Raw genomic sequence first — 15,398 nt, 5'->3', positions numbered from 1 at the left:
AGTAAAAAAATGTATATGGTTCATCAGTAGAGGCAGAGATATTCAATCCCATTGGTGAGCAAGAGAAAAGGTCAAAATCACCATCAGCTATCATTTGGGCAAAGCCCAGTGAAGCTGACAAATCTGAGCAGAGTAAGCATGGATCAATGAAATTCTCTATATGCTGCTGTAGGAAGAGAACTTGGCACACTACTTTGGAAAGCACTGTAATATTATCTTATGACATTTAAACATTATCTCCCCTGTGCTCTTGCAAATGATGCCCAGATCTGTGTGTGCATATAGGAAAACATGCCCAAGACTTCCAACTGAAGCAAGATTAATGATGGTGAGAATCTGAAGACAATCCATGTCTACTGTCAGGACAGAGCACTTGAGAAAACTGGCATCTTGACTCTCCAGACCTAATGTAAAGCAGCAAGAAAATCCAGAAGGTCCTCATGTCCTGGTCAGCGGTTTGGGGAAATTGATAAAAGACAGCACATAGTCAGAGACTACACAAAGTTCCAGGGTCTTGTGGAAGGTAGCCATGGGTGCCAAGCTGCCAAAGTCTGGGGGTAGAGGCAACAGAATCCCCCCAAAAGTCCTCGAAGGGTGGGCCCATCAGGAACACTGATGGATACCTAGGGACCAGTCAGGGACATTGAGAACTTTGGCAGAAGAGATACGTCCTCCCCAAATGTTGAGATGACATGCAAACCTTCCCCAAACCTGGATCAATTCTCAATGAAAACAGTGGAATGGGTGAGGGTAAGAATGTAGAGCTGATCGAAGCTTAGATCTTGAAGTGACTCAAATAGTGAAACAACAGCTCCAAAGGAATCCTCCATGGTGAAGGAGAAGTCTAGGTTTTATTGTTCGATTTGGGTTTGGTTTGATCTTACCAAGCAGGGATAGAGAATCGAAAGCCTGATGAGAACAGTCATGGGAAAATGTCACCACACTTTTTTATGATTTCTGTTATGTATATTCAAGTCTCATAAACACATAAATATGTATGTCACAGAGCCAGAGCCCCAAAGAAAAGTTGGTGGAGGAAGAGAGTGCTCACTATGTCTAAGTAGCTAAGCTCTCTCACTTCTTCATGGAAACAGGCATTGAGAAGGACACGCAACTCTCAGCTAAAGACTTCATTTCCCAGATGCCTATGCTCCTCACTGTGGTTACACCTAAGTTCCTACATGATCAGAAACAATATGTGCCATTGTTGGTTCACAAACTTAAAGGAATGAAAAGCTTCCTGCCTGAATTTCCTTTTCCTGAAAACATTAGCAGCTGTTAGACACAGACAAAGTTGTGAGCTGAGGAAGATGGATCAACAGTGTGAGAATCTTCAACACAGTGCAGCTTCCAAGTAATGTTAAATGTCAAAATTGGAAAAACGGTCCACAATTCCCCAGGCCAACAGTGTAGACTTTTACTTTGGTTTGCTCAAGAGTCTTGCTGTGTGATCTCTGATGATGGTATCCAGCCCAATTAGATGCCTCTGAGTCAAGGCATACCTTCAAGTATTTTGCTTCATAAGGCCTCTTAATAACTGTTATAAATTGGAGAGAAAAGAAGCTAGTTACAGATGCAATAATAAAAGAAGAGGACTTTCAGGCCCAAGATCTTGGACCAAATAAGATCTCTGGTTGGAGTGAATTGCAATGGAAACAAACAGAATTATGTAGTCTGGAAAACTATTAAGATTTTGAGGACAGCCAAGTGCCAAAGACAGCACCATACTGGCCCGAAGAACATGAGCCTATTTTAGTCCTGAGCAGTTTCAAGCCCACACTAGCAAATTTCAATAAGATAGCTGATGAAAATCAGAAGTGTTGATATTAATACTGATACTGATAATATTAATACTGATAATGATAAGAAAGTATAAATGGAAAAAGGCCTATTCACTGCCCCTGGCATGTTGACTATGGGGTGAACCTTCAGAAAACCATCTTATGTGGCAATGAAATTTTCATTCTACCAGACTGAAGCTTTTGCTGGACCTCACAGCCAGAGTTAATAATATACTTTGAGACTAAATATTAAAAAATTAAAGATTTAAAGACCCTACTGTCTACTCAACTTTAAAAATACCAAACAAAACTGCCTTTAAGAGAACAATGTAACAGTCAACCTTACTTGCCTTGGATTTCCCCACCTAACCTAATGCACAGCTGTCATCTTCAATTGTCTACTCTTCCATGCCTCTGACCTGGAGAATGCATGTGTATCCTGAAGGCAGCCAATACAGAGGTTGAAAGCAGCTTTCTAAAATCTACCACAAAGGTTGAAAGGTTATGGGTATTGGCTGATAAACAATGTTTATCTTTGTTGTCTGGGTCAATTGGGATCAGTTGGAGCCAGTAACTTAATCCCTTGTCAAAATCTGTTGAAGATTCCTGTAAAGTATCCCATTTCTTATTTGTGAGATGCTTTCTATGCTGTTCAATAAAGATAGAGCAAGCCCTTTGTCAGGGACAGTCACACCACAGCACACAACAGACATACACAGGTGCCCAAAGACAGGACAGACAGACACAGGGATAGATCAACATGACAGCCTTCAGGCTCAGACAACATGCAGACAGGTGACACAGGGAGCACGAAGCAGAGACTCCAAATCTGGACTTCCTCTTGGTTAAATCACTCGTAGGGGAAGTGCCTTTATTTCTTTTTTCAATGCGACACCAGTGCATTATTGGTGACTTGGAGTTAATCACAAATGAGTTTAATCCAGTCTTATGACGTCTAGGCAAATGAACAGAAACAGATGCACAACTCTAAGCCACAGCTCATCCTCCTAGGCATTTCAAACAGAGATAACTGGTAGGGTGTAGTTGTACAAATCAATGGATTTTAGTGGTTCTAGCCCTAAAAACAAAAAACGAAGATGGATAACTATACAAGCTGATAGCAATGTTAATTTCTTTCTTGACAGAACATGTTTTATGAGTTATATGTATCTCATAATATGAAGCCACATAAACAATTTTTTGGAAAATGCAGTGCTTATTGAAAAAATCAGAAGCAAATTAAGACTTAGATAATGATATCCATGTGCCACCAACTGCTATGAAGACAGCATTTTACAGTGCAAACTGCCTGGCAATATGAAGAATGCCGAAAACCACTCCACATGTGATAGCTACCTGGAGGACGGTGCCTTTAGACAGGAGGATAACAGAGCTGCTGAAAAGAAAGGTAGTCTGTCAGTGGGAATATCTTCAAATGGTAAGTAGAAAAGCAAAGTGCACAGCGGTGTGTGTGGTAAGTTATGTTTTATTGTAGGCAAGAAATGCAGGGAGGCTGCAAAAGCAGTAGTGAGAGGGAGGGGGTATGAACAGAGTGGGCCAGAGCCGGGAATACGAGGCAGACACCACTGCGTACTCTCAAAACATTTGTTATGAGAGTGCAATGTTTAAAAATTAACATGGAAATATAACATGCTATATGTGTTACAAAACATGTACAAATGTGTGGTTGTATGAAGACATATAAATCAAAATAGAGAATGAACATGTCAGTTAGTTGTCCAAAGTATAGGAAGGGAAAGGAATAAGGAGGGCGGCCATGATCTAGGTTCTAAACAGAGAGCAAAGACTATGTCTTAATGAAGAAACCACCAGTTTCCACAAAGCGTCTAGTGAGGAAAAATATTTTCAGACACAGTTTGATGATCTTTTGTTGTATAGAACAGCAAACAGAATTTGAACAATGACATTTGGTCCTGGCTGAAATGAAGTAGGGACAGTGCCTATTGACTGTGTTTCCAACTCAAGCTTTACTTGAGAGAAGCTATATTCTCTCGATTGAATAAAGAATAAACACAAATTACCAGGAAAGGGGAGAAAGTACCGAGAAGCAAGTGTAGGCACTGTAGACTATGCTTGAGCTAGATAAAAAGACTAAGCCAAAGCAAGAGAAAACCAACCTGTGCTTTATCCATGGCACTATTTGCATTCTCTGAGTTCTCTGTCTCTGTCCGTTTCCTCTTCCTTTTCCTAAGAACTTGGTTATCGGTAATTTCATCTGTCTGCAAGATCTTCTGCATCTTCTCAGTTAGTCAGCGAAAGCTTTCTGAAACTGTCGAAGGCAGAGACTCCCATATAGGTGCTGCTCTTCCGCATGCAGCCAATGCTTCGCCTTAAAAACAAAAACACAACAGAGGGTGCATCATGCCGCTGCTTCCGCGTGCTCCCAGCTCAGGCTCCCACAGAATGCTTCCCTGACAACTCTGAAGTCCTAGGAAGCAAGGCTGCAGAGCCAAGACTTAGCCTTTACTGTGTTTACTGGGGCAGCACATTAGGTCTCACTTCATCTTCACAGTACCTGCTTTAATTGATTTGTTTTCATAAGTGTTTAATTATAAATAATAAAACTTTCAAAAGAGATTGTGCATATGGATCTTCATGAAACATGTGGATTATTGAGCAAACAGTAACATTTTGTTTATCGAATTACTATACTAGCAAATACATTACTCAAAATTTTTATTCGCAAAATTCATAATATACATGGAGTACAACTTTTTGTTGGCTCTATCATCTATCTATCTATCTATCTATCTATCTATCTATCTATCTATCTATCTATCTATCACCGAAAGAGTGGAGTTTTCAAGATAACATTATAGTTGGGCATGGGGGTTCACACCCGTAATGCTAGCATTTCAGAGATGAAGACAGGAGGATCTTGCGTTTAAGGCCAGCCTGGGTGACACAATGAGATGGGTTAATTTAAGATGTTAAGAGTTAGCTAGAAAGATGCCTAAGCTATTTGGCCAAACAGTATTGTAATTAATATAGTTTCTGTGTGATTATTTGGGTCTGGGCAGCTGGGAAATGAAAGGGCAGTCTATGCCTACATGATATTATTCTATACACTGAGATCCTAAAGACTCCACCATAAAACCCCTACAGCTGATAAACATCTTCAGCAAGTTGACAGTATACAAAATTACCATACAAAAATCATGGGTGACCTACCCTTTCCTAGACAGCGGTGAAAGAGGAGTGGTTTGGGGTGTGAGAACAAAGAGGGGTTGTGGGGGAAGGACTTGGAGGAGAGGAGGGAGGGAAAACTGCAGCTAGGATGTAAAATAAATAAATTTAAAAAGAATATTCCCATTAAAAAGTCACGCTGAGAACAAACATACAAAGAAAAAAACTGGGAGAAAATCCCATTCTTAATCCAAAACAAAACAACAAAAACAAAACAAGAAAAAAAATCTTGCCTTGGAACAAACTTAAGTAAGAAGTGAAAGACCTCTACAAGTAAAAACTTTAAAATCCTGAAATTTTTCTCAATCTCAATCTAACACTAGAAGATAGAGACTTCCCATGCTCAGGGATTAGAAGAATCAACATTGGGAAACGGACATTTTATGAAAAGCAATCTACAGATTCAATGCAATCCATCTAAACATACTCTACTCTTCACAAATAGAAAATCAATCCAAAAATTCCCATGGAAACACAAAGACAATCCATGACCAAAACAATCCTGAAATACAAGAATGCTGTTAGTGGTGCTACTATACTTGATTCCAAGTTATACTACAAACCCATAATAATAGAAACAGCATGGCGCTGGTGCAAAACAGACACTTAGACCAGTGGCATAGAAAAAGGGGCCAAATATAAGATGATGGAAGCAGAGTTGCCTGCGTTTTTATAATGAGGGAAAAAATGCACACTGGAGAAAAGCTAGCATAATACTGGTTCTTGCCATTCCTCTTGGTTGCCCACCAGAAACAGATGATAAGACTATTCTGAAAATTCTACATACCTTGTTCCAAGATGTAGAGAAATCAAGCCGGTGATCAGTTCAGAGCTCCCCCCGCCCCCACTGGCTAGCTTCTCTGGTACCAGAAGGAACTACAGAGGGTGCTTAGAGAAAAAAGGCACTGACAACAGTTTTACCCAGCCGTGAACCCTTCAAACTTCAAAGTCCCCCTGTTGGGCAAGATGTGCCATGATTTTTGTTTGTTTGTTTTGTTTTTTAAGACAGGGTTTCTCTGCAGCTTTGGAGCCAGTCCTGGAACTAGCTCTTGTAGACCAGGCTGGCCTCGAACTTAGAGATCCGCCTGCCTCTGCCTCCCGAGTGCTGGGATTAAAGGTGTGCGCCACCACCGCCCGGCCCGAGTGCCATGATTTTTATGGGGGTAGCCAGCTATTGTGGAATATTATTTTAAGATGTGTTACATTCGTTCATGCTGTGAAAAACTTGCTAAATGATGCAGACATGTGTTGCATTCTCTTATGTTGCATTTGTTTAACTCTGTGAAGTTGTGTTATTTTGCCGGCCTAAAACACCTGACTGGCTTAATAAAGAACTGAACGGCCAATAGCTAGGCAGCAGGGGGACAGGTGGGGCTGCCATGCAGAGAGAATAAATAAGAGGGAAGAAGATAAAGGGGAGGACACCAGCGGCCAGTCAGTCACCCAGCCATGCAACCAGCGATGGCGTAAGAAGGAAAGGAAGAAAGGTATAGAGAAGAGAGAAAGGTAAAAGCCCAGGGACAAAAGGTAGATGGGATATTTAAGTTAAGATAAGCTGTCTAGAAACAAGTCAAGCTAAGGTTAGGCATTTGTTTGGAAAAAAACAAACAAACAAACAAAAAAAAAAACCCAAACAAACCCCCAAACCCGCTCTGATTGGATTTAAGTTTAGGCCCACTCCACTGGAGAATTAATTACATAATAACATAAATAAACCTTGTCAGAAAGAAACATGGTTGTGGAATTTTATAGGCCTGTGGGGCATATGGGGTCTCATTACTGTTGTTTAATTAAATTGACATGGTACCAAACTAACACTCTAGACACTCAGGTTTATACCCAGCCTTGGTCAGAGAAATTTGTCTTTGCAGTGAATGTCGTGGTGAAGGCAGAGACACGTCATTGAGCTAGTTGCTGAGAACAAGTTACAGTTGAGAGCTGAAACCTAGACATTCCTTTTAACCTACTCCCGCTAAGGCCCTGGGGAAAAGGAAAGAGCGTAAGAGCTGGAAAGTAGAGGCTGTGGAATGCTGTCTTCAGGGCAAAACATAGCCATTGCAAACATGATCTCACGGCATTGGCAGTTGCCTCCCTTGGGCTTGCAGAAGGCTGGGATGGTCAAACGTCAGTCACGCAATGGGGATGCTTCATGGGCCATACCCTTCCCTGCCGAGCTACTGCCTACTGATGGATTCTCTGGGAGGGGTAGCTGTTTTGTGTTCACCGAGGAGCCCTACCAGGCTCAAATAGATAGTTCCAAACACGTGGTCATATGAACAGTCCTGGCTAAAGTCAATGCATCACAAAAGAAACCCAAAAATCATGAATGTGGAAAAGGGACCTGTAGGGAGGAGTAGGGTTGCCAGGTGTGGGAAGGAAGGGGTGAGAGTCATCAGAATATCTTATATACATGTATTAGATTGCCAAAGAACAAGTTTACTCTTAAGAAGTGAGGGGAACAAAACATACCCACATGAGTTCATGAAAAACTCTGAAAATTAAGACAGACACACTGCTAAATTTAGCAACAACTCATAGAAATTTCTTTTCTATGACATCAAGGAATAGAAAATAAGAAATTCATGAAGAATTAAAAACTACTCATTATCAATCATTGCTAGAGTAAAATGCAATCTGCAGAATATGAGAAAATATTTCCAAATTGTGTCTCTGACAAGGGATTAATAACCAAAACTTAACACAGAAAACAATTTAATTAAAAAATGGACAACAGACTTAAATAGACATTTCTACACACACACACACACACACACACACACACACACACACACATGCTCACTTGTTCTCTCTGCCACGACTGTTTGCTCAAATATATAAGTTAACTCGCTGTGGAACGGGTACTCTGAAACCATGAGCTGAAATATATTCTACCTCCATTAAGTTGTTTATCTTAGATACTTGGTCACAGCAACATAAGAGTAATGAATGCATGGGAATTAGTTCCCAAGATACAAACACAACATGATTTCATTCATACAAAGTACACAGAGCAGGCAAATTTACGAGACAGAAAGTAGGATGCTGAGTGGAAGGGGTTGGGGAATAAGGGAAGGTTTGGTCTGCGAATTACTGAATGGGTAAAGAATTTGGATTTGACAGTTGGGAGCACTCTGGAGCTGGATGATGATGATAATGGCTATACTATATGAATGTATTTACTATCACTGATTTGTACAGTTACATATTGTAAACATGGCAACTTTTGTCAGTGTGCACGTTAATTTTACTTTTATTTTATGTGTATACGTATTTTGTCTGCATATAAGTCTCTACACCACATGCATGCCTGGTGCCCCCATGCTCAGAAGAGGGTATTGGATCCCCTGGAACTGGAGTTACAGTTGTGGGGTTCCATGTGGGTGCTGGGAATCAAATCCAGGTCATCAGTGCTCTTAACTGCTGAGCCATCTCTCCAGTCCTGTCAAAGTGCATTTATCACAACATAAGCGAAACAATTTACCATGCAAGAACACAGTTTTTGCATTATCTTATGGCCACTGTTGTAGAGTCCGAACTAGAAAACAATAGAGGAATAACACCAGGAGTTAAGGTGAAGAAGAACTCATTAGCAGATGCCTGAAAACAGGATTCTTAAATTCTCTCCCAAAACCATAGCCTGAACATAGGTCACCACAGCTTCACACACACAGGAAATCTACCCAAGACATCTGTCCAGCAGCTGCCTCCTTAGTCTTTGACTGCCATAACCATTGTTACTGAGCGTTGCAATCACAGATTATTGTTTCAAGCTATCTCACACAAGACTTCCCATTTCGCCTTTTAGAAACTTCCCTTTTGGAGCAAGCTCCTTGAACACGCATGGCATGTGTATTCCCACGGCAGTGCTATTCTACTCCCTACAAAACTTAACGACTCCTCAGAGAGCTGTTATTACTTAGCTGATCAAATTAAACCAAAGCCACATAATACCCGCGACATATGGTTGTATGAATAACATAAGCCAGGGACTTTCATTTTTTTTTTACTGCAAGTTATAGAAAAATACATGTGGGATTGAATTCAGCCAGTGAAGTTCCAGGGAGCAGTGAAGAAGGAGGGAAGACGGTGAAATGGGAGAACTTATCTCTAGGGCCCTGATCTATGGAGTCTCTTTACATTGCAGAGTATTCCTGTGTCTATGATCTCTCCCAGCAATAACTTTTGTCCAGAGCTGGCATCATTTCCACAGTGACCAGCCCTGTGGGACACCACTGTCCTCATGTTTCTTTGTCTTTAGTTGTCAATGTCTCAAAGACTTGTCTATATCGAAACTTTCTAATTTTAGTGAACTGGTATGACATGGGAGGGTTCTTTCACCTTCTGGCTGCCTGGGTGTCTATTTACCAGTTGTTAGATTCCTTCTGCTGTTGGTACTCTATGCGTGGACATCTGCTATCAACAATGAGCCTTGGCCAACAATATTTGTTTACTGCAGCACCATTGCTGTATTAAAGAAGGATAGTGTGGTGGTTTGAAAGAAAATGGACCCCATAGAGTGGCTATTAGGAGGTGTGGCCTTGTTGGAGGAAGTGTGTCACTGTGGGGGACAGATTTTGAGGTCATCTATTCTCATGCTATACCCAGTGTGACACAGAATTCACTTCCTGTTACCTGAGGATCAAGATGTAGAGCACTCAGCTATCTCTCCATCACTATGTCTGCCTGCCATGTTGCCCCACCATGAAGATGATGGATGAAAGCTCTTAACTGTAAGCCAACACCAATGAAATGTTTTCCTTTATAAGAGTTGCCATGGTTGCTGGGCAGTGGTACTGTACACCTTTAATTCCAGGACTCGGGAAGCAGAGGCAGGCAGATCTCTTTGAGTTTGAGACTAGCCTGGTCTACAAAGCAAGTTCCATGACAACCAGGGCTACAGAGAGAAATCCCGTCTTGAAAAACAAAACAAACAAGCAAACAAACAAAAAAGTTGCCGTGTTCATGGTGTCTGTTCACAGCAATATAAACCCTAACTAAGACAGAAGTTGCTACCAGAGCCTGGGGTAGTGCTGTGATAGGCCAGACCATGTTTCTTATTTGGAGGAATATGGACCTTGGGACTATGAATTAGAAAAGTAGTTGAATGATTAAAAAATGGCTTAATGGAACATCCTAGTAGTAACATGAAAGACAGTAGTGCTGAGGGTGGGGGCCTGATTCAAGAGGTTTCAGAGGAGATGGACTTTAGTATGTATCCTAGAGACCAATCTTGTGATATTTTGGTGAGGAATGTGGCTGCTTTTTGCCCTTGTCTGAAAAGTATGCCTGAGGCTAAAATGAAGAGTTTTAGAATAATTTTGTTGGCTGAGGAAATCTTAAAACAGCTTAGTATTGACTTGATCATGAGGTTTCTAGCGTTAACTCTAATAAAGATCTATAATGAAAAGAAGTACTGAGCAAGGAAAATAGAAAATGTACAATTTGAGGAACAAAGGAGCACCAGAAAATGGAAGGGTACTATATCCTGAGCTCAAGATGATAAACAGGTAAGAAATATAGTAAAGGGAGTGGTGACCTCAGGGCGAGATTCTGCCCAGTTAAACTTCTGGTAGTGAAAAGGGATTAAAGAGAAGCTCAGAGTCTGGGGTGATGGTGCATGCCTTTATACTCCAGAGGTGGAGGCAGAGGCAGACAGAACTCTCTGTTTGGGCCAGCCTGGTCTACAGACAAGTTCCAGAACAGTTAAGCTTAGACAGTAAAGGTAACCATTGAAAGCAGAGAGCTGGGGAAAATGAGGTGGCCATGATCCAATCCCAGCAAGCAACAGAACTTGGCAGCTTCAGCCATGTGGTTCCGGTTTTAGAGTCAAGGACAGAAGAAAGGGGTTATGGAATCTTCCTTTGTGACTAAAGAAAGCCACTGAGGCCAGTACTGTGTCATGGGTGTCCCTAAATGGAGGCCTAGAGAGGCCATTGCAAGAAGCTGTGAAAGTTTCTTGGGGTTGCCTTGGAGACCCCAAGATGTTGAAGATGCCAGAGTCATGGGATGCATACCAAAGGAAGCTGATAACAGGGAGTGGAAGCAGCCCAAGAGAAAGAAGTGTGTTGCAATCAACACAGCTGAAAGGAGTTGGAGATCTGGAGTGTTTTGGCATCTGTCTTAGTCAGGGTTTCTATTGCTGCAAAGAGACACCATGACCTCAGCAACTCTTATAAGGAAAACATTCAATTGGGGTGGCTTGCTTACAGTTTCAGAGGTGCAGTCCACATTTCCTTCAACAAGGCCACACCTCCCAATAGAGACACTCCTTATAAGCTTATGGAGGCCAATTCCATTCAAACTACCACAGTATCAGACATAGAGATGTAGAGCTTAGTTTGCCCAGCTGGTTTTTGGTTTTGCTTTGGTTCAGTATTTCCTTACTATGTTTCTTTCCTTATGTTTTGAAATGGTAATGTATATCCTGTGCCATTATATGTTGGAAGTATGTGGTCTGCTTTTTGACTTTATAGGATTACAGTTAAGAGATTGCATGAATCTCAGGAGAGACTTTGAACTGTAGACTTTCAAATAAGTTTGAGACTGTTATAGAGCCTGGGGACTTTTGAAGTTGTACGGGATGCATTTTTGCATTATGATATGGCTACCTATGGGGCCCAGGGAGTGAAATGTGGTCGTTTGAAAGAAAGTGGGCCCCAGGAGTGGTACTTTTAGGAAATATGGCCTTGTTAGAGTAAGTGTGACCTTGTTGGAGGAAGTGTGTCACTGTGTTTGAGTGTGGGGAGTGGGGATTGGGGTCACCAATGCTGAAATTGTGCCCAATGTGATACACAGTTCACTTCCTGTCACCTGTGGACAGTGATATAGAACTCTCAGCTACCTCTCCAGAACCATGTCTGCCTGCTTACTGCCTTGCTTCCCACCATGAAAATAATAAACTAAATCTCAGAACTGTAAGCCAGTCCCAATGAAATGTTTTCTTTTATGAGAGTTACGTGGTCATGGTGTCTCTTCACAGAAACAGAAACCATAAGTATTTCTGGTTTCCACGGTCTGGCATGACCCGGCTGGAGAACTAAGAGAAATAAATACTAAACGATCTGTGTTTGTCTTCTTTACACAGTGTGGCTGGATTCAAGATTTCTACAAGCAGATACGGATACCATAGAAACCAAAGGCTAGCAACAAAGGAAGGTCTCTTAACTGCTCCCTAATGGCATCCTTCCCACTGTCGTCAACGAAAAGTCAGGAGCTGTGCAAGCAACTCAGAAGGACCTGAGTAAGGTTTTCTGTGGTTTCAAGGCCTCTAAAACATTTTCTAAGAAATGCCAGATTTTGTAGTGATTTTATCCCTGGCTTTTCTTCCCTTACTACTCGTCCACCTGATACTTAGTGCTGCACCCCCTCCATTCATCAAAAACAAAGGTGTAGAGTTGATCCTAAGGAGAGGAAATTCAACTAACAGTTCTGTTTCGGCATACTCATAAGCCATGTCCTCTACTTCATATTTCTTTTTATTATGTAGAACATTTTATTCATCTTGAAAATTCTGAGTAAGGTATGATCATTATTTTTTTTAGTAAGGGTATTCTACAACTTTAATGACTTTTAAATCAATTTTTGAATTCACTAATGTAATAATGTTGATACCAGAGTCAATGCTTATGCATAAAAAGGAGTAATTCAACTCTTAATCATTAATTTATCTAATCAATTGAAACAGGAAAAGACAAGCTAGTTCTCTCTGAAACAGCTATGCTAAATTGATGACGTATATTCGTGAAAAAAGCTGCTTGCCATTTATTAATGTCCCCCTTAATTTTGTGTTTTCTAAACTCTCATATTTTAGGTCTAAACACGTATTTCAGATAATTACTTAATAAATCATCGTAAGTGCTTTCCCCCTTTATCTACTACTACTAATTCCTCTTCTTATTCTACTATTCATGCCAACTTGAAGCAACATTAAAATTAAAAAAAATGTATAAAATGTTCAGCTACATTATACATCCTAACAGGTTATATTTCCTGGTCTCTTAAGTAGATGTCATTAAGAAAACTACACTCACAAGAAAAAAGAAAAAAAATACATCCATTTACTTATTTATGAGCAGAACTTTCTACTATCAATGAGTTCATCAGAATAGTGGAAATGGACGGCTGTCAGTCAGGTAGGAGCACTTCTTTCTGGCAGAAGTGCTGGCAAGGCTGCGACAGCTTGTCACAACTGGAACCAGAAAAGGTTAAAGGTCGAGACCGAGAGCACAGCTGCTTTTGCCCACCCACAGGGTTTTACCTTTGCGTTCAACTGATCACATGAAAAGATGTTTAGGGAAAGGTCAAGTCTTGACTGAACATTTCTAGATAAATGTTTTTCTTGCCTTTATTCCTTATTTAGGAATAAAATTTGTAAAACAAGCGCACAACAGTGTGACGATCATACTGTAGTGTTTAGGAAATAAAGACAAGGTAAAAATCATATTGTGTTACGCAATGTAAGTCATTATTCCTGGGATGTATATAACGTCAGGAAGCCACACAAAGGCAAGGAAGGACAACAGACAGGACAGACGTTCAAAACAACGACCTAACCTCAGGCTTCTGGAGTGTTCAAGGCCACCAGCAGCACTAGTGGTCTTTGAGGATGATTTTGGGAGCTGTTAATTCTGCTGTGGAGAAGCCAGCCCCTACGAAACCCATCCTTGTAAGAATTGGTATAAAAGCTTATGTAGAAACTTCTTTTAAAGTAGAGCTGAAGTTTGTGTGAGTGGTGTTAATCTTCTAGTCTAAACCTCATCCAGACACACGAGACGGTGAAGCAGGGCCACACACAGGGTTATAAAGAATATCTCTCGCACCACACCAAACCATCTGGATCTGCAGCCCCGGCTCTCAGTATCCCCTGTGCTGGGCCTTTCTGGGAGAGCTGTCCATCTGTATAGTGGAGACGATGACAGAACCACGTTTGGGTTGACATATTCTTTACATTAACATCATGCTGATTAACAGTAATATTTTAATTATTAACTGATTCCTCTCATATAAGGTTAGATTAAACATGTGGGAGTAGGAGAAATCTTTAAAATAGAGGAGGCTGGAGAGGACTAAAAAAAATACTCCTGATTAATCTCAGTGCCTAAGATGCTTTTGACATGAAGCTCAACTTCCTGTAAATAGAAAGTTATCAGTGCTACATTTTTTTTAATAGAGGATAAACAGCGACTGCTTTCCCAGATGAGTCTGCCTGGTTCCTTTGAAGGTGCTTAGCACTATGGGGGTGCTAGTTCATATTTCCCTAAGGGATGGGAACGGGCATACGAGACTGAAGCAGAACGAAAATGATAAAATTTTAATGAAAGGGATCTCATTAGATTGAAAGTTTATGAGAGGTGATCTAGGAAAATTTCTTCCCAGTTAAATAAAAAGGAAACCATATACATTGTGTGCCAGGAAACTTCAGAGACTTTTCCTAAGTGCCAGTTTAGTCCTTAATAACCTGGGTAGAGCTTATTCTAAAAATAACTAGAATAGCTGCTACCCAGCAATCCCTAGAAGGAATTCCTTCAGACAAGGAGCTGCAGGGGTGGGAGGCAATGCCAATGAAAGCACATAACAGGAAGGGCTGTTTTGGAGGGCTAGGAAATTCCTAATTTCACCTGCTAGCTGTACGGTCCTGGGTGTAGAAGCAGATACCTTCCATCGTAAGCTCTGGGGCACTCATGTAAGGTAAGCGTAAGTGTAGCCCTAACCCATGGTTGTTGTGTGGACGGAATAAACAAATGTAGGCAGAAGCTCAAACACGCAGTAAGCATTAACTATGATCACCAGGATATCTGTATCAAGGCAGCCGGCCATTCAGTACTGAAAGAGACTGGAGTATGCTGTCCCGTGCCGACTCTGCCAGCCAACCTCTGCGGTGCTGTGAAACTCGTAATCCAGGCACTAACACCCAGGTTCATTTAGGCAGGTCTCTTGTATTAGTCTTTTTCATTGCTGTGACAAAATATCTGAAGAATTTAATTTCAGGAATGGTTGATTTTGGCTCAGTTTGAGTGAATGTAGTCCATCCCGGTGGAGAAGACATGGCGGCAAGAGTGTGCAGTCAGGAAGCAGGCCTCTCTTTTCCTTATGCATCCAGTATGGGACCCTTGTCTTCAGACCTTTCTCCTGTTAAATCTCTTTGGAAATATCCTGACACACACACCTGGCGATATGTCCTCTAGGCAATTTCAAATCTACACAAACTGACCACTGGGGCTGACCATCACATTTCACGACCTAAGCTGGTCAGAAACTTGCAATCTTCCTGCTTCCAGCCTCTGAGTGGTGAGATTTCAAGAATCCTCCAGCATTCCCCAGTCTGAGACTAGCTTACCCGGCTGGAGGTCGACAGGAAGTCTGGGACAGGAACTGCAGCCCTGCAGTAGCCTCTCAAGGTAGATTATTATC

General features: G+C 41.3%; 1 protein-coding gene across 2 annotated transcripts in view; it reads right to left on the bottom strand.

Moving 5' to 3' along the window:
* Bend6 (BEN domain containing 6) overlaps positions 1–15,398 on the bottom strand; it is a 49,434-nt gene that overhangs the window by 24,318 nt on the left and 9,718 nt on the right. For both annotated transcript variants that reach the window (XM_050134693.1, XM_050134695.1), the window contains exon 2: positions 3,920–4,131. In XM_050134693.1, coding sequence (XP_049990650.1) covers positions 3,920–4,039 — 120 coding nt within the window. In that variant the 5' untranslated portion in view covers positions 4,040–4,131. The remainder of the gene's footprint in view (positions 1–3,919; positions 4,132–15,398) is intronic.

Source organism: Alexandromys fortis, unplaced genomic scaffold, assembly GCF_014885135.2.
Source record: "Alexandromys fortis isolate MF-2015 unplaced genomic scaffold, M_Fortis_MF-2015_v1.1 scaffold_20, whole genome shotgun sequence".
In the NCBI taxonomy this organism is placed as follows: Eukaryota; Metazoa; Chordata; class Mammalia; order Rodentia; family Cricetidae; genus Alexandromys; species Alexandromys fortis.
The sequence above is the reverse complement of the archived record's forward strand: the minus strand, read 5'-3'. Positions and strand labels throughout refer to the sequence as shown.